Source organism: Amblyraja radiata, chromosome 19, assembly GCF_010909765.2.
Source record: "Amblyraja radiata isolate CabotCenter1 chromosome 19, sAmbRad1.1.pri, whole genome shotgun sequence".
NCBI lineage: Eukaryota > Metazoa > Chordata > Chondrichthyes > Rajiformes > Rajidae > Amblyraja > Amblyraja radiata.
Genome location: NC_045974.1, coordinates 6155183 through 6179686, shown reverse-complemented (window position 1 = coordinate 6179686; position 24504 = coordinate 6155183). Strand labels below are relative to the sequence as shown.

At 41.0% G+C, this 24504-nt stretch overlaps 1 protein-coding gene across 2 annotated transcripts in view; it reads right to left on the bottom strand.

Moving 5' to 3' along the window:
- Positions 1-4494: 4494 nt before the first annotated feature.
- The window catches only part of fbln1 (fibulin 1), an 81384-nt gene continuing 61374 nt past the window's right edge, over positions 4495-24504 (bottom strand). The window contains exons 15-17 of one of the 2 annotated variants that reach the window (XM_033037547.1): positions 17389-17531; positions 16676-16807; positions 4495-6519 (exon numbers count right to left, since the gene is read on the bottom strand). In XM_033037547.1, coding sequence (XP_032893438.1) covers positions 6380-6519; positions 16676-16807; positions 17389-17531 — 415 coding nt within the window. In that variant the 3' untranslated portion in view covers positions 4495-6379. Of the gene's footprint in view, positions 6520-16675; positions 16808-17388; positions 17532-20428; positions 23049-24504 lie in introns of those variants that run through there. The other variant, XM_033037548.1, reaches the window with a different exon arrangement.

The following is a 24504-nucleotide window of genomic DNA, read 5'->3' as shown; positions in this document are numbered from 1 at the left end:
TGCTACTGCTGTGGTAAGCTCTAATTTAATGTTTTTCAGTGCAATTATTCTGCAGCTGTTGGTAGCCAAGACCGGTAGCTACAATATCAGTTCCACTCAGGCAGTAACTAGTTTGTTCTGTCTGGCTCCAAATGGAATTGCCACACCCAGGAAAAAGCTCTGCACTTGCACGCTTCCAGGTATGAAGAGGGCACTGTTCCTGTCATTACACATCAAATCTTCTGAGAGCAAGAACTGGAGCTAAACTTTTCACACTTTCAAGTAAGATTATAAGGCCCAAGAATTCAACAAAACTCCTCAAGCATTTTCAAAAATCACAATGTTCCATTGTCATGCTCGAGATTACCTTGAACTTAAAATGCAGCTCTAAACTCTCCTCCAGGGGCTTCACTGGAGCAAGTAGTCAGTGCTGTAAAACACTGCAAACATTTATGCTATACAACACAAAATAGTGTAGAAAGTGGAAAAAAATCCAGGTCACAATTGATTCTAGACTACATAGATCCAAGGATGGAAGGTAATCAAGAGGTTAGTATTGACACAAGAACCCAGGGTTAAAATAAGAGAGATATGTGAAAAGAAAGATTTTTCATAAGATGCCCTTAGATAAAAACAAGAATTAATAGAAATACACACTGTTACTGTACGAGAAGTGGATGTGTAAGAGGTGGGTGGGAATTAGAAGCAAAAAGAGAATGGAATGTGTAGGAATGTGTAAACTGCAGATGCTGGTTTAAACCAAAGATAGACAAAAAAAGCAGGAGTAACCATAGGCAGCATCTCTGGAGAGAAGGAATGGGTGACATTTCGGGTCAAGACCCCTCTTACCTCTTTAGAACTTTTTATTTATTTATAGAACAAACTAGTTACTGCCGTTGATGCCGACGTGACATCAACCGTCTCAACTTTTCCACTCCCCTTACCTACTCTAACCTCACCCCTTCTGAACGTACTGCCCTCCGCTCACTCTGCAGCAACCCCGACATTATCATCAAACCCGCCAACAAGCGAGCTGACCTCTACCACACTAAAGCCAGGCGCCAGCTCTCGGATACCCCCTCCTACTTATCTTTGGACCATGATCCCATAGATGAGTACAAGACATTAATGTCACAGACTATTTCTGATTTTATCACTTCTGGCTGTCAGCTTTCTACAGCCTCCAACCTTATCCAACCAGTCCTGTACAGCCCGGTTTTACCTTCTCCCCAAAATCCATAAACACAACTGCCCTGGCAGACACATTGTTTCTGCCTGCTCCTGTCCCATTGAAATGATTTCCATGTACCTCGACTCCGTCTCTATTTCAGCATGGTTTTGGACGTGGGAGGTCGTGTCTCACAAATCTGATTGCGTTTTTTGACGACGTGACCAAAAAGGTCGATGAGAGCAGAGCTGTAGATGTTGTATACATGGATGTCAGTAAGGCATTCGACAAGGTTCTGCATGGTAGGCTGCTCTGGAAGGTTCGATCGCATGGGACCCAAGGAAAGATAGCTGAATGGATAGTAAATTGGAAGGAAGCAGAGGGTGATGGTGGAAGGTTGCTTCTCAGGCCTGTGACTAGTGGTGTGTCTCAGGTTGCCCAGAGTTCTGAAGAAGGGTCTCGACCAGAAACGTTACCCATTCCTTCTCTCTGCCTGTCCGCTAAGTTACTCCAGCTTTTTGTGTCTATCTTCAGAGTCAAGAGTGCTTAGTTGACATTTCTACTGGAAAACATAACAATGGAATTCATACTAGCAACATAACAGGTCTGTAGACGCAATACTCATAGATAACACAATAAACAAAAGAAAACTCAATAACATAAAAAAAGCAACAGTGCAAAACAAAAACATGAAGTCCCTACTGCAACCAAGTTTGTTTGTAATTTGTAGTTTAGTTGGCATTTGTAGTGTTCAAGAGCCTGATGGTTGTTGGGAAGAAGCTGTTCCTGGGCCTGGAGGTCCAGCTTTCCAATGGCAGGAGTGAAATGAGAATATGGCTAGATTGGAGTGGGTCCTTGAGGACGCTAGCCGTCCGTTTAATTCATTTTTTTTCCAGTTTTTAGTTAGTTTTGTTCGTCGTTTATTCGGAGAAATTGACTTCTTATTGTGGGGGGAAGGTAACCTTACTTCTTGGTCCCTACCTGGTCGGTGAGGCAGCTTTTTCTCTGGACTGCCCGTCGACCCGTCCTCGTGGCCTACCAGCGGGCTTGAAGCGCCGTTTCCTGGTGGGGACCGCCCAGCACCTCGGCTTCGGTGGCGGCACAGCGCTGGAGCGCCATCGCGGAGCGGAGCGGGCGATGCCTTGCCTGGGTCGCCGCGCTGGATCGACGCGCTGGAGCTCTGGTGAGCTGGACCGCCGAGAGCAACACCTCCGGGCTGCGGGTCTGCGGAGCGGAGTGGGCGGCGCCGACATGAACATCGGGAGCCTGGGAGCTCCAACTCGGTGCGTCCTTGTCGGCTTCGGAAGCCGACAATCCCCTGCTAGGAAGCGGCCGTTCCAGGTGGCCCAGCCGCTGTGAGGACTCTCCCGACGCCGGGGCAAGGCCACCCGGCTAGAACGGCCAGGAATATCGGGCCTCCATTGAGGCAACAGCGGTGGCCTTAATAGGCCTGACTTTTGGGAGAACTGGGGTTGGGGACTGGACTTTTGTGCCTTCCCCCACAGTGGTAACCACTGTGGGGGGATGATTCTTCTGTGTGTAAGGTACTTTGTTAGTCTGTGTCCAAGATGGCTGTCGGAAGAGAGAGTGGACGCTGGCGCGCTTTAGCTGCCGCTGCTCTCTCTTCACATTGTGTTATTTTATTTTTTTTTATTTTGTGTCTTTGGAGCGATTTCTATCTTTAATTTGTGTATTGATGATGTCCTTATTATTTATTTTTCTCCGACTATATGTTTTTTTCTCTTCTGTTTAATCTTTGTAAGGTGACCTTGAGATTTGAAAGGCGCCCGAAAATAAAATTTATTATTATTATTATTGCTAGCTGCCTTTCTGAGGCAGTGTCTCCTATAGATCCCTTTGATGGTGAGGAGGTTGGCACCCATGATGAACTGGGCATTGTTCACCACTTTTTGTAATCTCTGTTTCTGGGCATTTGAGTTGCGAACCAGACTGTGATGCAGCCGGTCAATATGCTTTTGACGTACACCTGTAGAAGTTCAAGAGAGTATTTGTTGACATACCAAATCTCCTCAATCTTCTAAGGAAGTAGAAGCATTGATTAGCTTTCTTTATGATTGCATCAATGTGCTGGGCCCAGGACAGATCTGCAGAGATATGCTAGGACTCATCCCACTCACCGATGGCTGCATTGGTCTGAGTTTGAGGCATAAATCTGACGTTAATTTGATATTTGCTTGTGCAATATATATTAAAGTTTTATGGATATTTCACACTTAAACGTACTCATCTACTGACAGGTACCGAACACTTAGCTACCTGTGCAAACATCTAGATAGATTATCTTATCAATCAGTCACCCAGCTATCAAAATCAAGTTTCAATATTCATAAAGGATGGTAGTATACCTTTGTGACAAAGAGATGAAAAGTGACAGGCCATGGAAACAACTACACAGAAAGAAATGCCAAAAAAATTATTTATCATCAGATGCCCAGAAATAGACAAGAATTGACAGAAAAATCGCTAATGTAAATCAATCCAACAAATCAACAGAAAGATGGTTGCAGAATATTGGGTCAATGGAAGAAGGTTTTCTGGCTGATCAAAAATAAGGACAAAGAAAGGTTGGGGGTAATGGAAGGCTTCTCGTGATTCAGCGTATGGGGAAACCTATGAGAGAGATTGTTATTTTTGAATGAACCCCCTCCCCATGAGTTCTCTAGTAATACTTCAGCATTTATATTCTTAATCGTAACCCTACATTTCACCAAAAAGAACATTTGGGATTTAGTAAAGCTTTAGCTCCTTTGCATCGGTAAGTACATTAAGCAGCAGGGATCGATTTCTTAAGATCTACAGATTGGCTCATCAGCCACTTTCCTCATGGATTCACAACCTACAGCAATGTAGAAATAAAAATCAAGTGCTGGACCTCAGCAGATCAGACAGCAATCAGTGGAGAAAGAAACAAAATGAATAATTCAAGTCAATGACTCTCTTCATCAGAATTGGTGAGCAGTCAAAACTGCCATGCAGGATTTCTTGTCAATTCTCCCTCCATCACTTTCAGCCCCTTTGCACCTTCGACACCCCATTACATTCTGGCTACCCTTTTTACTTTCTCCACCCTCCATCTGTTCTCATTCATCGCACAATGCTTCCCCCAGCTTGGGAATTGTGGTAGAGGGCTGGTTGGTCTGCAAATTCCTTCATCGCAGTTGTGCAGGCTTCTCTCAGGCAAATCAAGAAAAAAATTGTTTAAAGTCCCTGCACTCAGCAGCCTCACTGGAAGGATAATCCTTTTCAACCAGTGAAAGGAAATCATCAGCAAACTAAAGATACCAAAGCACTATGAGTAAAACAAATTAAGTAATAAAAGACAAAAGTTGGATTAACAGTTTAATTTTTTTTGCACAAAAGCATCAGACTTTTTCTTCCAAAAGAACTGACAAGTCAGTCTACACTGTCATTGTTTGACATCTCTAGGCAACCTACAATATCCTAACACAAGGATTCAGTCACACCAATTGTCACAGTTTTACTGCAAAATTTATACAAAGTCTTACATTTCCTGTGTTACATGGACAATTATTTTCAAATGTGAACATTCTTTAACCATTAGAATAGCATCCATGCCTAAAAATAGTCAAACGTGTTTACATGGGAACTTTGGTTGGTCAATATCTGAATGTTAAAGTGGAATAATATCCCAAACCTCAGAAACCTTTATATTTCTTAACTAAATTGGTTAAACACTTTGCAATGCTTTATAATGTAATAATTGAGAACGTGCATTCCATTGATATATAATAGTTGATTAAAAGACTAGCATGGGAAGTTTTATGGAGATTTCACACTTAAACATACTCATCTACTGACAGGATTAAACAAGCACTGGAATCATTAACATTGTGCAATAGTGTTACACTTTGAAAAACTAAACAACTGCATATCTTATACTCATGCCCAGAGTTTGCAGACAATGACATGTATATTAGTGTAAATGTAGATGTAATTTTTTTCTGTTTTTCACATAATTACAAACAGCATAGTATGGAATTCCATGTGTGCTGCCCCTGGAGACAGTAAAGCAAGTAACTATTGCAAAAGACTAAGTGCAAATGAGTAATGTATGTAATCTGCTTACTTCCACTAATTTCTTCTTCCTCTTGCTCATTTTTGTTTTGGCGTTTACTAACAAGACTGTACAGAATTTTTGTGCAGTTTTTTTCCACCTGCATAAAATGACTACAACATCAGACTATAACCTCTGACTAAACAGCCATACACAACTTTTCTTTGGAATTTTTTGTTTCAAGTTCAGAAGTTTAGGTGCAGCAGGAGAAATTATTTGTTGTTGATTTTAGAAGCTGTTTTTAATGTTTGCTTATACATGTATATATTTTTCCATTTCTTCAAATCAAACCAGAATCAATAACAACTAAAAAAAAAACTGCAAATCTTTCATAATTACATGTTCAAACTAAGGAAGACTGATGTTTAAATAGCTTGAAACGTTACTTATTGAAGTTGGAAATATGATTATATGGTGCAGTTGTTGTTTTCTACTATATCTGATTGTTTACATAAATTTCTTCTGGGTTTCGGATGTAAAAATTATAACATGATTGTACATTATTTCAGGTATAACTCCCTCATTCCATCCCTACAAGCAATTCCATTCTCAAGTGCCTTGAACCTATTGGCACATTCGGAACACTATTGTTTTTAAAATGTTCAGAGTTTAAAGACCCAGTGAATTTTGTTCACTGGCCTACTTCACCTTGATCTGCTGAATTTTAGTAGAACAACATTAGTTTAAGTGCAGTGCAAACTATAAAAAGAACTCAGACAAACAAAAATGGTGTTTGCAGACTAACAATCAAATACAATTCATGTTGGGGCGTCATGTGTTGTTGTTTGTGTACAGGAAAATGATATACCACTGCTCAGCTGTTCACCTGTTCCAGGTATCAAAGCTCTGTACTTTGAATGGTATCCCCATGGCTTACTCCATAATGAAAACTAATTGCTCTTGGTTTATTTGCTTGAAAAATATTCAATGCAGTGAGTGATATTTAAAAAAAAAATTCTAAATGTGAGTTTGAGAGGAAATGTAGATCTTTCATAAGCATGCAGCTTCACTTGAAGCATTTATCCCACGCAGGTGCTGGTGTCTGTGGAGCAGAGGTGAAGTATAGTATTTTTCTGTAATATTCAGTGGTTAACAAGATGAGGTTGCTGCAAGTTATCTTTATATGAACAAAGCTCCTAGAACCAATGTTCTGAAATATAAATGTAAACATACACAATATTGCGGTGAGACAGTTGCCCTGACATATAGTAATCCATCTCCAACTTTAAGATGGAAGTGAATGGTCCAACAATTGGCTTCACCATTCGAACGACACCTGGAAGGGAAAGGAGAGACAGATGAACACTGTGCAGTGACTCTACATTGCAGGCTTGTCATTGCTACCAGCAACAAACTCGCAAGCTCCATTCAATATGTCTACCACCTACAAGACATGTGGCATTGTTAGATGAAATATTTACGAATCACCTGGATAATTGTAGATGGAACAATACTTGAGAAGGACAAAAAGGGCTGGAGTAACTCAGCAGGTCAGGCAGCATCTGTGGAGGATATGGATAAGCAACATTTCTGGTTTGGATCTGAAACATCATCATTCATGTTCTCCAGAGATGCTGCCTGACCCGCTGAGTTACTCCAGCATGTGTTCTATGAAAGATTCCTTGTGTCTACACAACTTGAAAAAGCAGGCACCACTACTTAATATAAATTTGATTTCATTGTTGTTTCTCTGCAAGTTGCTGCCCTGATAATGCAACATATACACAAACAGCACAATAAAATGTGTACATCTCCCCTGTCACCACTTAGGCACAATAACAAAAAGGGTATAATTTTCCAAAAATTAACAGATTGAACAATTTTCTCTGGTAAATAACTAACAAATTTATATTAATTGATAATCTAGATGCATGAAAGAATCTAATCAAAACCGCCTCAAAAAAAGGAGATCTTTGCTGACGATAGCAAGATTGCTTTGAGAAGGCAACAGCGGATTTCTTTCCTTGGACTGCTGTGGTTGTTGTGCTTTCATGATGAAGTCATGCAGGTAATTCTTACATTTTGATGAAGGGACATAAAAATGTTGCTAACCTGCTGTGTGTTTAGAGGTGAGGGGGGGATCAAAGTACCTTGGGGAAACCTGGGATGTGGGAGGACCAAACTACCTGGGGGAAACCTGGGATGTGGGAGGACCAAAATACGTGAGGAAACACATGGGCACCAGGTGAGGGTGCAACCTCCACACAAAGGGCAAGGGAAATCGCATTCATACTGGGACTGCTGATTCCATGTGACAGCGACACTACCCGCAGAATCAGTGTGAGAATTATTAAGAGATATATTACATAAACTAAAAGGGTCACACAAACAGAAATAAGGGAAGAGAGAACTCTTATTGAAACAAAAAACAGCAATATGCTTCCTGAAGGAACAGAAGTTAGCAGAATAGATAGATTATGACATAAGTAATTTAGTAATTACATGTGAGAGCATGCATTAAGCAAAATACTTGAAATAGGAAGCTGCATTAATAAAGTGAGGATTAAGTGTACAGATAATAATCCTCAATGTATAAGCAGGTATTATACTTACAATGATTAATATTATCCTTGCATGGTACTAGATACATTGCATGTAAATTAGAGCTTCATATTTTAACAATGCTTTCTGAAAACTTTGTCTTTATGTCCTAAATGATATCTCACTCAGAAAATGCACGAAAAGAAAAATGTATTTAAAAATGAAATTATATAAAAAACACTACATTTTAACAGATATAACAATATAACCTGATTTTTACCCCCCCATTTACTGTAAGTGCTTTAATTTCAGTTAACGACTGCTCCAACTTTAAGTAACAATTAGAAATGTGGAAATCCGTGGGAAAACAAATTGTGGAAATAGGTGCATTGTAAAGGCATACCACAACATGTGAAAGTTTGTAGATTAAAGTCAACAACATATCTTGAGAGACTGGGTACTTCAAAGAGTGCACCCTCCAACCTGAGACAGTATTCACCTTTGTCCATTCACCTGGACTGAAATTCTAAACGATTACAAAATTCAGATTTTTTTGTTTCAAAAGAAAACCAACTTAAGTACTTTTCTGCACTGTTTGTTTAAAATAGCAACAAAATTATGATGGCCCCAAGGAACGGATTACGGATATTTCATTGTTAGTGTCTTTGGGGTTGAATTTTTACAATGCTTCTCCCAATGTCTCTAATGGATTTGGTACTGGTGTTTGAGAAAATATATTAATAAATATGTTTATCTGAATTGTCAAAGGGCATTTGGTAAGATTCCACATGGTATGCTTGATTTTAGGGGCTAATAAATTGGTTATATAGAATCAGCCACTTTGTTTGTGAATCAATGACTTTTGAACTCGAGGGTTATTAACAATTTGGTTAAAAAACTTCAGTGCACACAAATATATACAAATAAATGTTTTTGATTATGGGTTCCACCCTGCAAATACTATGAGTCCAGAGCGTGAGGCACTGCTGAAAATAAATGGAAAATGTGTCTCACTCAGGAACAAGCCCAGAGGGGCTGGCGGGAGGTCAAACCAGCAAGGAAGATAAGAGGCCGGAGGAAGGGTTCTTCAGGAATGATCAGTCTAGAGAGCAGGGAAAGAATCATCCGTGTTGTTCAGAACCTGGGAGGGGATGAGGGAATTTTCACAAACTATGTCTGTTGGAGGTGGGCAATGATTTATAATTTTCTTGGTTTCATAAACTGGAGACTAAATTACATTACCAAGCTGTATAAATCATAAACCATTGTGTTTAAGAAGGAACTGCAGATGCTGGAAAATCGAAGGTAGACAAAAGTGCTGGAGAAACTCAGCGGGTGCAGCAGCATCTATGGAGCGAAGGAAATAGGCAACGTTTCTGACCGAAACCATTCCTCAGACTGATGGAGGGTGGGGGGGGGAGAAGAAAGGAAAAAGGAAGAGGAGGAGCCCGAGGGATGAGGGAGAGCTGAGAAGGGGAGGAGACAGCAAGGGCTACCGGAAATTGGAGAATTCAATGTTTATGCCGCTAGGATGCAGACTGCCCAAGCGGAATATGAGGTGCTGCTCCTCCAATTTCCGGTGGTGCTCACTCTGGCCATGGAGAAGGACCAGGACAGAGAGGTCGGATTCGGAATGGGAGGGGGAGTTGAAGTGCTGAGCCACCGGGAGGTCAGGTTGGTTAATGCGAACCGAGTGGAGGTGTTCGGCGAAACGATCGCCAAGCCATAAATCATAAATCATAAACCATATGTCTACTCAATAAGCACAAAATACTTCATGTCTGTTTTTAAGCTTGCATAGATGTCAAGCCCATGAGATGGAAACGATTGACCAAGCCGACATCCAAATGACTGGTTGTTATGACAGTAGAGACAATGGTGTATCAATAATGATTAAAATAAAATCTAAGACTTCAAGATTTCAAGCATTCAAGACTTTTAGATCCTCTGATAAGGAAATGCAAGAAAAAATATTTTCACTGATTAATTGAGCTTGTAATGAGAGGACATAATCAAAATGGCATAGAAAGTGGTGATGAAATTCATTTACTGATGGATTTGCCAAGACTTCAAATCGGGTCTACAAAGAAACATTTTTCAAAGGATATACAAAAAAATGTTTTTGAACATGTTAAAACAAAATAACTTTATGTGGTATTATGTAACATTTGAAAATACTGAGATGAAAAGCATTAAGTGGTTTGGCATATTAAGAGAAGCTGAATTTCAGTTACTAAATGAAATGGCAGTGCCACCTACTGTTAGAATGTTTTAAACACTACTGCACAAGAGCTGGGAACATTCTTCAAAAACCTGTTTCCAATGTGTGCAGTTGACCAATCTAAACACATTTACAGATCATGATTCCGTGTTTCACCGAGTGTGAGCATCTGCAGGGACTCCAAACAAGAAACTAGTTATGTTTTGCTCTTGAATATAAATTCCTATTTTGAGCTTTGCAATCGGAATGAGGTTCTTCCCATAGTGGTTGCATGTTGTGAATACTGCAAATGGTGGAGTGGTTTTCATTTACAATACAGACATCAGAATCTGAATATAATATACACCAAACTGCATATTTCTTTCCAACTTTCAAATGCAAGAGTTTTATTCTGTTGAAACTCAGCCCACTTTTCCATGTGACAAATAACTAAGCAGTAGCTAATTTGTAGCGTACATAAAACTAAATTGAATCTACAGTTCTTCAGTCAGTGGTTCTTGAGAGTCATAAATTATACATCACAGAAATGGGTCCTTTGGCCTATCACATCCATGCTGACATTTTCAGCCGTCTACAACGACTCCTTTGCCTGCATTAAGTCCATGGCCATCCATGCTTTGCCAATTCGTTCCTGTCTAAATGTCTCTTCAACATAGCAATTGTATCTGATTCCACCACTTCCTCTAGCAGCACATTCCAGATCCTAACCACTCATTACGTTACAAAAACATTTGTCATATCCTCTTTAAATCAATTTTGCTCTTACCATAAACTCATGCCTCTACCAGTGGAAAAAGATTCTGATTATCTACCCTATCTATGCCTTTGTCAGGTCATCCCTCAACCTCCTCCACTCCAGGGAAAACAAGCCCGGCCCAGGCAATCTCTCCCTTAACTAAAGTCCACCAATCCAGGCAATATCCTGGTGAATCTCCTCTGCTCTCTATCCACACTTGGAAACTGCTACTGTCACCTTGTATTTGCAATGAACATAATATTCAATTTCCATTGCACTCAATCTTCCAGTGTACAATATTTCACTTAAAGGACATGTCACAATTTTGAAAACACACAATTTTCATATTTTCATATACATATTTTCTTGAAGATAAAACCAATATTTTTGCCATTTTACAACAATTAATTTACAATGCAGGCAATATGGAAGAAAAATAGTGCAGATCCTGAAAACCTAAAATGGAAATAGGCAGTCCTGTAAATAAGCAACAGCTCAACCAGCGTTTGTGGAAACAGAAGGTTAGTTTTTTCACATTGGTATTGACCTAAACTGCTAACTCTCTCTTTTCATGGATGATACCTGACTTGCTGAATATCTTCTGTTTTTACAACACAGATGATGCTCTACTTATCATAATCATAATGTCTGATGGATAGTGATGGCGAAGAATTGCCTGTGTGCTTTGTTTAAAATGTATGTGTCATGGCAGTTTATGTAATGTGCTATTCAATAATCTACTTATAATAGCATGATGTTTCTTTGATACCATAAACTGTTTTCTATTGACAAAACATACAGGGATGTATTTCACAGGATTACAACAGACTACTTTATTTACAATAAACACCATATTCCAGTTAAGCTTCTTGCAATGCACACAGGGTTCTATTTCCAGAGATCCAATGGTCTACCTACCACGTGGCACCCAATTTAAAGTGCACAATATCTTTTCTCTATAACACACACGGCAGCTCAGTTGCAGCAGATATAACATTCTTCACACAATATAACTAATCTTCCAGATGAAGTGCAATAAGTGAAACAAACAATACTTAGACTATTTCCAACTCACATCAAATATTTTGGAACAAAAAATAATTATTTTTAATTTGCACATTATGTCAATTCAAGTATCATTCTCGCAAATTATTCTACAACCCCTTCAAATCTTCCCAAAGTATGATCAAAAGTGAACAAATACTTCAGTTAAGACCTTGCCAGAGTTGTGTAAAGTTTTATTATTATTGCCATAAGTACCGTTGGACATCCTAGAGCCCAGACTTTTTATTAGAGATGTTCTGCTCTGAGAGGCTGTTCAGACACCAAAAGAAGAAGGTCAAGTGGCAGTGAGCAAGGTTTGAGAAGAAATAGGTTCTCGCTGACCATGATGATTTAAAATTCACATTTTGTCTAATGTATTGGCTGTTTATGGTGACCGTGACTTACTAGTCGCTACCTCATTAACCATGAGGTCATGTGTTTGAATGGTCTTTGAGTTAATAACAATTGTCCATGCAGGTTTGCGGAATGGGTCAGGAGATGCCCTTGGAAAAGGCAGCAATGCTTGGAGGATTCAGCCTCTGTTCTGAACCTCTGAGATACTAAGGACCCAGACTCTGAAGAAGGGTTTCGGCCAGAAACGTTGCCTATTTCCTTCGCTCCATAGATGCTGCTGCACCCGCTGAGTTTCTCCAGCACTTTTGTCTACCTTCGATTTTCCAGCATCTGCAGTTCCTTCTTAAACTCTGAAGTTTATGACAGTCCATATCATGATTTTGGTTTAGCTGAGATTCAACATGGAAACGGGATCTTCTGCACATCGAGTCCACGCCAACCATTGATTAACCTGTCCAAACTAGTTCTATGTAATCCCACTTTTGCATGTACTTCCTACACACCAAGGGCAATTTATGGAGGCCAATTAACCTGCAAAACTGTTTGTCTTTGAGATGTGGGGGATACTAGAGAACCCGGAAGAAATGCACGTGGTTACAGAGAGATCATGCAAACTCCACACAAACAGCACCCAAGGTCAGAATCGAACCTGGGTCTTTGGCCCTGCGAGACCCAGGTCTACCAGCTACACCATTGTTCCACCCTTAATGATGACAACTCAGAACTGCTGTAGTTTTGGGAGCAACAGCAGCAGGAGAATAGCAAGAGATACGACTGATTGGCTCTAGCCCAAGTGGGAGGAGAGAAATGAGTCAGTGCCGGGAAAACAGTTGAAAACTGAGGAATTTGGTTTGTAAATTGGTAAATCAGGCAATTTATCAGTCAATTTAAGCAAGACGGCTCTTAGCGAGCGGCAGTGAGTAAGCGGCACTGTGAGAAAAGTGTGAGTCTTTGGCTCGAGAGTCTTCGGAGAGGAGACCACGCAATACGCTTGAGAGGTAGAGACGAAAGAAGGAGATGTCAGGCAAGCTGATTCAGTGCGATGCTTGCAGTATGTGGGAGGTCAAGGACACCGCTGGTGCCTCTGGCTGCTACAAATGCGAGAAGTGCATCCAGGTAGAGCTCCTGAAGGGCCATGTTGGGGAACTGGAGAAGCAAGTGGATGACCTCCGGTTCGTCCGAGAAACGGAGTCGTTCCTCGACAAGTCCTACAGTACGATTGTTACACCTAAGGTACTGGAAGAGAGAAGGTGGGAGACAGTGAGAACGGGAGGGAAGCATGGAATGCCAACGTCCCCGGGTGTTGTACCTCTTGTGAACAGGTTCACGCACTTAGAAGCTGTCGGGACAGAAGAGGTGTTTGCATCTTAACAGGTGTGGGACCAGCATTCTGGCAGGCAGGTTTGCCACTGCTACACGGGTGGTTTTAAACTGAATAAGGGGGGTGGGGTGTGAAATGGGATAGTGGAGGATGGAGTTAAAGGGAAAGGGTTTCTTAAATGTGTGAGCGTAGAGACAGAGGGGTGTAAAATGAGGGTAGAAGCAATAGGTAGCAAGGTGAAAAGTAAAAGTGGCAGGCAGACAAAACCAGGGCAAAAATCAAAAAGGGCCACTTTTCAACATAATTGTATAAGGGGTAAGAGTGTTGTAAAAACAAGCCTGAAGGCTTTGTGTCTCAATGCAAGGAGCATTCTTAATAAGGTGGATGAGTTGAATGTGCAGATAGCTATTAATGACTATGATATAGTTGGGATCACGGAGACATGGCTCCAGGGTGACCAAGGCTGGGAGCTGAACATCCAGGGATATTCAATATTCAGGAGGGATAGAGAGAAAGGAAAAGGAGGTGGGGTAGCGTTGCCGATTAGAGAGGAGATTAACGCAATGGAAAGGAAGGACATTAGTTTGGAGGATGTGGAATCGGTATGGGTAGAGCTGCGAAACACTAAGGGGCAGAAAACGCTGGTGGGTGTTGTGTACAGGCCACCTAACAGTAGTAGTGAAGTTGGAGATGGTATCAAACAGGAAATTAGAAATGCGTGCGACAAAGGCAAAACCGTTATAATGGGTGACTTCAATCTACATATAGATTGGGTGAATCAAATTGGCAGGGGTGCTGAGGAAGAGGATTTCTTGGAATGTATGCGGGATAGTTATCTAAATCAACATGTAGAGGAACCAACGAGAGAGCAGGCTATTTTAGACTGGGTATTGAGTAATGAGGAAGGGTTAGTTAGCAGTCTTGTTGTACGTGCCCCCTTGGGCAAGAGTGACCATAATATGGTTGAGTTCTTCATTAGGATGGAGAGTGACATTGTTAATTCAGAAACAATGGTTCTGAACTTAAAGAAAGGTAACTTTGAGGGTATGAGACGTGAATTGACCAAGATTGACTGGCAATTAATTCTAAAAGGGTTGACGGTGGATATGCAATGGAAGACATTTAAAGACTGCATGGATGAACTACAAAAATTGTTCATCCCAGTTTGGCAAAAGAATAAATTAGGGAAGGTAGTACATCCGTGGATAACAAGGGAAATCAGGGATAGTATCAAAGCGAAGGATGATGCGTACAAATTAGCCAGAAAAAGCAGCATACCGGAGGACTGGGAGAAATTCAGAGACCAGCAGAGGACAAAGGGCTTAATTAGGAAAGGAAAAATAGATTATGAAAGAAAAGTGGCAGGGAACATAAAAACTGACTGCAAAAGTTTTTATAGATATGTGAAAAGAAAGAGATTAGTTAAAACAAATGTAGGTCCCTTGCAGTCAGAAACAGGCGAGTTGATCATGGGGAACAAGGATATGGCGGACCAATTGAATAACTACTTTGGTTCCGTCTTCACTAAGGAAGACATAAATAATCTGCCGGAAATAGCAGGGGACCGCGGGTCAAAGGAGTTGGAGGAATTGAGTGAAATCCAGGTTAGCCGGGAAGTGGTGTTGGGTAAATTGAATGGATTAAAGGCCGATAAATCCCCAGGGCCAGATAGGCTGCATCCCAGAGTACTTAAGGAAGTAGCTCCAGAAATAGTGGATGCATTAGTAATAATCTTTCAAAACTCTTTAGATTCTGGAGTAGTTCCTGAGGATTGGCGGGTAGCAAACGTAAACCCCACTTTTTAAGAAGGGAGGGAGAGAGAAAACGGGGAATTACAGACCAGTTAGTCTAACATCGGTAGTGGGGAAACTACTAGAGTCAGTTATTAAAGATGGGATAGCAGCACATTTGGAAAGTGGTGAAATCATTGGACAAAGTCAGCATGGATTTACAAAAGGTAAATCATGTCTGACGAATCTTATAGAATTTTTCGAGGATGTAACTAGTAGCGTGGATAGGGGAGAACCAGTGGATGTGGTGTATCTGGACTTCCAGAAGGCTTTCGACAAGGTCCCACATAAGAGATTAGTATACAAACTTAAAGCACACGGCATTGGGGGTTCAGTATTGATGTGGATAGAGAACTGGCTGGCAAACAGGAAGCAAAGAGTAGGAGTAAACGGGTCCTTTTCACAATGGCAGGCAGTGACTAGTGGGGTACCGCAAGGCTCAGTGCTGGGACCCCAGCTATTTACAATATATATTAATGATCTGGATGAGGGAATTGAAGGCAATATCTCCAAGTTTGCGGATGACACTAAGCTGGGGGGCAGTGTTAGCTGTGAGGAGGATGCTAGGAGACTGCAAGGTGACTTGGATAGGCTGGGTGAGTGGGCAAATGTTTGGCAGATGCAGTATAATGTGGATAAATGTGAGGTTATCCATTTTGGTGGCAAAAACAGGAAAGCAGACTATTATCTAAATGGTGGCCGACTAGGAAAAGGGGAGATGCAGCGAGACCTGGGTGTCATGGTACACCAGTCATTGAAAGTAGGCATGCAGGTGCAGCAGGCAGTGAAGAAAGCGAATGGTATGTTAGCTTTCATAGCAAAAGGATTTGAGTATAGGAGCAGGGACGTTCTACTGCAGTTGTACAGGGTCTTGGTGAGACCACACCTGGAGTATTGCGTACAGTTTTGGTCTCCAAATCTGAGGAAGGACATTATTGCCATAGAGGGAGTGCAGAGAAGGTTCACCAGACTGATTCCTGGGATGTCAGGACTGTCTTATGAAGAAAGACTGGATAGACTTGGTTTATACTCTCTAGAATTTAGGAGATTGAGAGGGGATCTTATAGAAACTTATAAAATTCTTAAGGGGTTGGACAGGCTAGATGCAGGAAGATTGCTCCCGATGTTGGGGAAGTCCAGGACAAGGGGTCACAGCTTAAGGATAAGGGGGAAATCCTTTAAAACCGAGATGAGAAGAACTTTTTTCACACAGAGAGTGGTGAATCTCTGGAACTCTCTGCCACAGAGGGTAGTCGAGGCCAGTTCATTGGCTATATTTAAGAGGGAGCTAGATGTGGCCCTTGTGGCTAAGGGGATCAGAGGGTATGGAGAGAAGGCAGGTACGGGATACTGAGTTGGATGATCAGCCATGATCATATTGAATGGCGGTGCAGGCTCGAAGGGCCGAATGGCCTACTCCTGCACCTAATTTCTATGTTTCTATGTTTCTAAACATAAACAAAGAATTGTAGGAATGCGACTTACCAATTGTAATGGCCGTTTCATATCGTTTAACAATGTCAAAGAAGTTACTCATATTTCCTTCAGCGATGCGGAACACAATCTCAGACTGGACAGTGGGAATAACTGGAGCTGCTGCCCGGACAAATATGATCTCTGTGAAAAGGAAGCAGCAACGTCAGTGACCCGCCCTCCGTGTCCCTGGAAAGATTAGGATTGATGAGGCACCATCACACTTTCACCAGTGGTGTCCTATTAAAGTGAAAACAAGCAAAGTCTCTTGAGGTAATAAATAACCTCACCTGTATTCCCCCCATTACTTGCCAAGCTTTGTCCTACCCCTCCCCTCATCTAGCTTTCTCACCTCCCACCTTCCCACCATAATCAGTCTGAAGAAGGATTGCGACCAGAAATGTCATCTCCATATTCTCTGGAGAATCCTACATGACCCACTGAGTTACTCCAGCACTTTGTGCCTTTTTTTTGTAAACCGCCATCTGCAGTTCCTTGTTTCTCTCTAATTCCTTGATGGGTGCATGGGGGAGACTTAAGAGTGATTTCCCCCTGACATTTTTCCTTTCCATTTGAGACCATTGCTTGAAATGGGGTTGCTTGTTTTTCACCTCATACCTTGTAGAGAAGATTATTTCCAGTTAAATAAGTTAATTGACCGCATGCTTTCGCTGCCTTATTGCAGTGATTAACCTAAACAAAAGAAACCTAATTAAGGTTCTCACCAACTGGCCTTGTGAAGTCCCTGTATGTCGGCAGGGAAATGACAGTGTAGGAGACTGTATTAACTGGGTGGAGTATGCAAGATGTATCACCAGGGTTGCAGGACTTTATGCATCGAACAGTCTCTGTCCTATCACTTACTATCCTGCAAAATAAAAGAGACAATTAAGACACGAGGATGACGAGAAATTTAACTGTCCAAGATTTCTCTCAGCTATTGTTCACTTAAGTGTCGTAGAGTCATTCAGCATGGAAGCAGGCCCTCAGCCCAACTTGTCCGTGCCAACCAAGATGCCACATCTAAGCCAGCTCCATTTTACCCACAGTCTGCACAAATCCCTGTAAACCTTTCCTATTCATGTACCTGTATTAATGTATTTTAAATGTTACTCGACCAAGTGGGACCCATTGGGTCCCTGTCAGACGGGAGGCCTGGTCCCCCAACGCAACCCATTCCCCCAACGCAATATTCCACCACTCACCCATAGCCCCCATAGGAAGCCTGGTCTCCCAACGCAACCCGTTCCCTAACGTAAGATTCCACCACTCACCCATAGCCCCCATGGGAGGCCTGGTCCTCCAACACAACCCATTCCCCAACGTAAGATTCCACCACTCCCCTGCCTCCCCCAGCACTTTAAAAAAAATTCCAATTGCGCTTTCCCTGCCTCCCCCAACACTTCCAATTCCAATTGCACTTCCCCTGGCCCCTCCCCTTCCTGTGCTGCCAGGACCACGACTAAGCGTTCCGTGATGGCAACATTGTTGCAAATGTGTTTTAAATGTTATTGTAGCTGCCTCAACGACTTTATTTTCTTTTAGTTTAGAGATACAGTGCAGAAACAGGCCCTTCGGCTCACCGGGTTCGCGCCGACCAGTGATCCCCGCGCACTGACACTATCGCCACACACTAGGGACAATTTCTTTTCACATTCACCAAACCAATTAACCTACAAATCTGCACGTCTTTGGATTGTGGGAGGAAACTGAAGATCTCGAAGAAAACCCACGCAGGTCACGCGGAAAATGTACAAACTCCGTACAGATGGTATCCGTAGTCTGGATCAAACCCGGGTCTCCGGTGCTGCATTCGCTGTAAGGCAGCAGCTCTACCGCTGCGCCACCGTGACCGCCTGGCCCATATACCCACCACTGTGTGTGAAAAGGTTGCCTCTCAGGTTCCCATGAAGTCTCAGTAGCTGAAAGAGTATTGCATATTTTCAGTGATCCTTTTGGGGCTCCTTAAGCCAAAAACCGTTCGAATTTGCGACAGATCAATAGAGAATGCCACTTGGAAATTGACAATGTTGCTTTCAGCATGGTATTGTGAAGGGTAATAGTTGCACTGAAGGCAACAGTCAAAACAACATAAGGGTGATTTGCATTACAGTTTTAATGACAACAAAAGTCTAGAGCCATTTCTCGGCTATCTTCCAGCATACTGCGGGTTGCATCACAGCTTGGTTTGCTGCTCAGGTCTGTAAGAAACTAGAGAGTTGTAGACGTAGGCCAGTCCAGCACACAGATCAGACTTCCCTCCATTAAATCCATCTACACTTCATGCTGCCTCAGAAAAACAGCCAACATCATCAAAGACTTGTCCCACCCTGGTCATTCCCTCTTTTTCCTGCTCCCATCTGGGAGAAGGTACCGAAGCTTGAAAGCACGCACCACCAGATTCAGGAACAGCTTCTGTTATCAGACTTCTGAATGTCCCTTCCGTAAGCTAGGGTACTGTCTGATTTACCTCAACCCCCGTTCAGGACATTGGACTTTGTCTATGAATCTGATGTACTCAGCACTCTGTATCTTCATCTTTGTTCTACCTATTGTACTTGAGTTTGGCTTGATTATATTTATATATCGTACCTGATCTGATTGAATAGCATGCAAAACAAAGACTTTCACTGTGCCTCACACACATGACAATGATAAACCTAAACCTAAATTAAAAGAGAAGTAAGGAGCTTACTCTTGGCATCAATGCCTTGCTTCATCCCCACAATGCCGAGCATACTTTATCTTTTGGAAACTAAAACAAGATGTAGTATAAAATGTGCAGTGCTATCAAAGTTTGAATGAAGTAATAATGATTTTTTTTCTGACTTGTATTTTAGTTTTGGCTAGATTATCCAACATTCTGTTGGCTTGTAGATTGTCCAGTGAAAAGCAGCAATTTAGACGGTCAATCAACTGACCCTTTAGTTTTTCCACAGCTTTGCTCTTGTTTCATATTTTCTATTTGTATATATTTACAATCCTCTACAATGATCTGCCAACTTCTATATCATATCTGGCCCATTCTGTGATTTACTGCCCATCTTAGTTTGGGTACCAACAAATTTCACCAGTTTTCATCAATGTTATGCATCCAAGTCACTGACAAATTGGACATTGGTGACGGTCCCAACCCAAACTCCAAGATACTTTCCTAGTATTCCCTCTCACATCCCCCATGTCACATCCTGACCTTTGTCATCAGAGGCCTGCAAACATAATTGTCAGATAATCTGTTAGATCTCCATTTTTAAATTTGTATTCATGTTTTCAACCCTGTAGCCTACATCCTTCCACCTCTCTTTTCTAGCTTTCTTCCCATTACAACAATCAGACTGAAAAAGGGTCCTGACTTATAACATTACATATCCATTCCCTCCACAAATGCTGCCTGTCCCGTGGAGTTCCTCCAGCACTTTGTTTCCCTCCAGGATCTCTGCACCCCTAATTTCAATAACTTCACTAATAACAGGCAATCCCTAAACATCTTGTCTCCACTATTTTTTATTTCCCTAAATCTTACTCTTTCAATCCCAATATATTTTCATGTGGCTCGGATCTGTTTAATAAGGTGCAATGGGACATTTCACCAACTATTAAAGGTACTACATAAATACAAATTATTGTTGCTATGTGTGGAAAGCCAGTAAACAACGTAAAAAAGCCATGGAAAACTCCATAAATAAATAACATTGCCCAGTGAAAATGTAAGACAATGGTATGGTGATGCAACAAAAAAAAAATCACGATTAAAGAACTCCTATGTCCAAATAATGAAATACATTTTATTTAATAAACTGTGATATAAAGGAAGTAAATGAATTATACAATAAACAAAACTAAACACATCAATCTGAAGAGGTGTCTCGACCCGAAACATTGCCTATTTCCTTCGCTCCATAGATGCTGCCTCAACCGCTGAGTTTCTCCAGCATTTTTGTCTACCTTAAATAACTGCTCTGCTAAGTTTCATTTTAATTGTAGCTACTGTGCTAAACAAAATTTGAATTGGAATATGGCTGATCAAGGAGCCTCCATGGGCCAGACCTAGGATCAAATGGGGTGATCAGCTGGCATGGATCACAATCCTAGCAGAACAGTTGACATCTATGAGCTACAAATAGGAAGATGCAAGATAACCAGTATCGATAGATCACTCTACTCAGGTTTTTATTACACCAGACACAGATCACTGAACCAGCAATTTTGACTACCTGCTTCCAATCTTGCTTCATACTGACATCATATCAGTAAAAAAGCATTGTACTGCTGTTAGTATAAAATGTTAGGCAGTAGCTTCCATGTATTCTGTGTCTGGTGTAATTAATAAACTGAGTAGAGTTAAGAAAAGCACACGTTTGTTAAGATAATGTTAAGGTAATCTGGGTCGCATATTTCACAATTTTGCAGAAGTAATGTCCAAAATAGTATCAACTTAATCAAATACTAATCTAGTTTACTAACTTGACTAAAAAATGCACAGTATATAAATTGTTCTAATATTTTTGGGGGGCAATTTCAACAATTCAAGTAGATAATTGGTGAGTTAATTGGAATACTTATTAAAGATCAATTGACAAATTTGAAATTGCTCATTAGAACACAAGTTTTGAGACGTCACAGCTGTACAAAGTATTCTGTTGATAGCAGAGGTTAAGGAGTGGTTATTTGTGCAATTCTAGTGCATTCAATCTGCAGAGCAAAAATCCAGAAATGTAAAAGCACATAACAGCACAAAGGTTTAATTTAATCGCCTTTCAAATGTGTTGTATGGTAATTATGCTTAGAATGCCGAAGAACACTTGGCAATGAACCACTTCTGTAAACAAAACCCCCAGGGAATGATTCTGTAGTTCACTCCTTTACCTCCCTCTACAAATGCAAGAGCTGCAAATGCTGTAAGTAGTATGAAGAGGATTTTTGTGATTTTACTTGTGTGTCTAAGGCTACCCTTTCCATTTGTGTAATACAGATGAGCGGAAGAATCACTCTCAATGGGTCCTCTGGAAATGTTTAATGGATTGCAAGTTGTTCATTTTCTCATTCTCATTTTGCTATGTTGATACAAGGTTGGATATAGTAGAAAATTGAAAGGAATTAATCTTCATTATGATGTCACAATAACTGGTGTTCAAGAATGTTGTCTGGAATAGAGGCTATTAGTTATAAGGAAATGTTGAACAAATTTGGATTATTTTTTCTGGAACTCGGATGTTGATAGAATTATGAGAGGTATAGACAGGGTAGACAGTTGGAACCTTTATCCCAGGGTGAGAATATCAAAGACTAGAGGGTCTAAATTTAAGGCGCGAGGGAAAAGTTTAAAGGAGATGTGCAGAACAGGTTTTTATGCACAAAACTGGTAGGTGCCTGGAACTGTTGCAAGGTGGTGAAACTAGATACAATCGTGTTTTTTTAAGAAACTTTTAGATAGGCACATGGTTGTGCAGAGAATGGAGGGATGTGGATCATGGGCAAGCAGAGATTAGTTTAAATTGGAATCATGTTTGGCACATACATTGTAGGTCAAAGCTGTAGAGTAGGCTGTATTCTAAGAAATTATTTATTCCCACAAATTTCCCATATGTGTTTCTTCCAAATGATAAACCATTAAACAAATGACTTAAAATGTATTGATATTCACAGTTTACTCCATGGGGGGTTCAGTACCTCAAAATCCACTTATTTACTACATTTTGAGTAATATTCACATGATGTATTTGTCATAATTGTACACCCCCCCCATTTGTTTACAAAGGGACAGAAGTCATGCAGTGAGATTTATTATTAAGCCATGGAGCATGTACAGTAAATGTCAGAATGTAGATAATTGGGCCGAGTATAAAGAAAGACGCACTGCGATATTTGCAATGGAGGCAAAGCAAAACTTTGCAGTGTACTAGGCCACTTGGACGTGCATAAGAAACAGAAGAAAGTCTATATATTTATTATCTCAGTCAGTGTATTATTGGGTTAACTAGCATTGAACAATATTAATCAACATTCTGACGAGTCACCAAATAAAAGTCATCAAACCTCAGCAGTTACAACAATATAGATTTTTGCTACAAAAATATTGGTGACTCCATGACGCAAGAGCTTCATCTCAACGTTGAGAAGAAAGTCCCTGGGTTCTGTGATTTGCCGATGTACAAACACAATTCCACTGTGGGTATTCAGTTCTTGTGCATTAAAATAGTTGTCCTCGTTGCCATGGGTGATGGAAAGGAGAATGTTATCTCCAGGTAGAGCGTGAGAGGGCCCGAATCGGAAGACATTGGTGGGCACTTGGATGTTGGTGGGGAAAGTGAGGTAATAGTAGGTTATTCTTAAAGGCAGGCTTTGGCACTCCTGATTCTCATTGCAAGGCAAGCGCTCACAGCGACTGGAAGAAAGTGAGAGAGGAAAGAGAGGTGTTAATGAACATAAGCAAAGCCAGCAAGTCAGTGTAGCAGAAAATAAAAGAATTACCTGTGCAGTGGGGACCTATTACTCCCACTCATCCATCACAACCTCAACAGAAGAGGTTCGCCCCACTGTATCATTGTAACTTGTAAAGAGCCTTAGAAAGCCCCGAAAATATGACAAACGAGCAAGAGAATAGCCAACCCCCTCCCCCTGGTTTCCACTCGGATCAATAGATTTTAATTAGTGTGATCTTGATCTCTGGCAATCTTATCAGAGTAGGTGTATCTTCTCAGGAATTTCCTCATAGAAAATAAAAGTGAACTTTCCATCTTTCATGTCAGGAGGAAAGGGTTCAGTGTGAATCATTCTGCCCCATTACTATTCATACATTGGGTTTGGCATTTCAGAAAATCAATGTTTCCATTTTTGATCTTGTCCTATTAAAAACATGAAAATTTGTTCAGCTGAGACATTTTGAAGAGATAGTAATGGTAAAGGGCCTGTCCCACTTTCACGACCTAATTCACGACCTCTGCCGAGTTTGCCCTTGACTCATACTCGCAGCATGGTCGTTACGAGGTCGTAGGAGGTCGTAGGTAGGCCATAGGTAGGTCGTGATGCTAGTCGTAGGTACTCGTGGCATCAAGTAGGTCGGGGCTTTTTTCTAGCCTGATGAAAAATGTCCACGAGTAAAAAAGGTCGTGAATTAGGTCGTGAAAGTGGGACAGGCCCTTAAATGTATTGCTCATTCACCAGAGGTTCGGCATGGAGAGCCACAGAAATCTCAGAAAAGTCATCATAGCAAATTTAGTTTGCCACAAAACCGAGCAGATCTATTCCGAAATTTGCCAATTACTAAAGTACAAGGGAAAGCTCAACAAACTTTTAATGATGGCACAGGGACAGAGCAAGGCAGTGGAAAACAAAAGGCTGACGCCCAAGGATATTGTATCAATGAGCTTCTTCAGCTTCCTAGAAAGATACCTTAGAAGGAAGTTTACAAAAGAGAATATAAGTCTCAGTGCAAGAGGATGTGCAATTGGAATTATGAGGGGAAAGTTTAGACAATTGTCAATAAGCATCAGTTTTCACAAGAATGGTGAATTTTTAAACAAAAAGAGAAAATAGTTTACATCAGGATAATGTTCATTTAAGGAACTAATCACTGGATTGGGAAAATGGTGGTTTTTAATTTACACGAAGATTAGGATTGAATGGTTAATTCGATCGATAGTTAAATCATTAGTTAATTGAGTCATAGTTTTTATCCAAATATGTTCCAATCTTGCGATACTGATAAACTAGGCAATTTTACACATTTAAAAACATTCAAGTTGTGGAAGGCATAAATCAGTCAAGCGAGCCTCCTCCAAGCCAGGTGCTCTGGATTAAAATCCCAGTATTACCTCACTTTCATATTTTTACATCTTCAT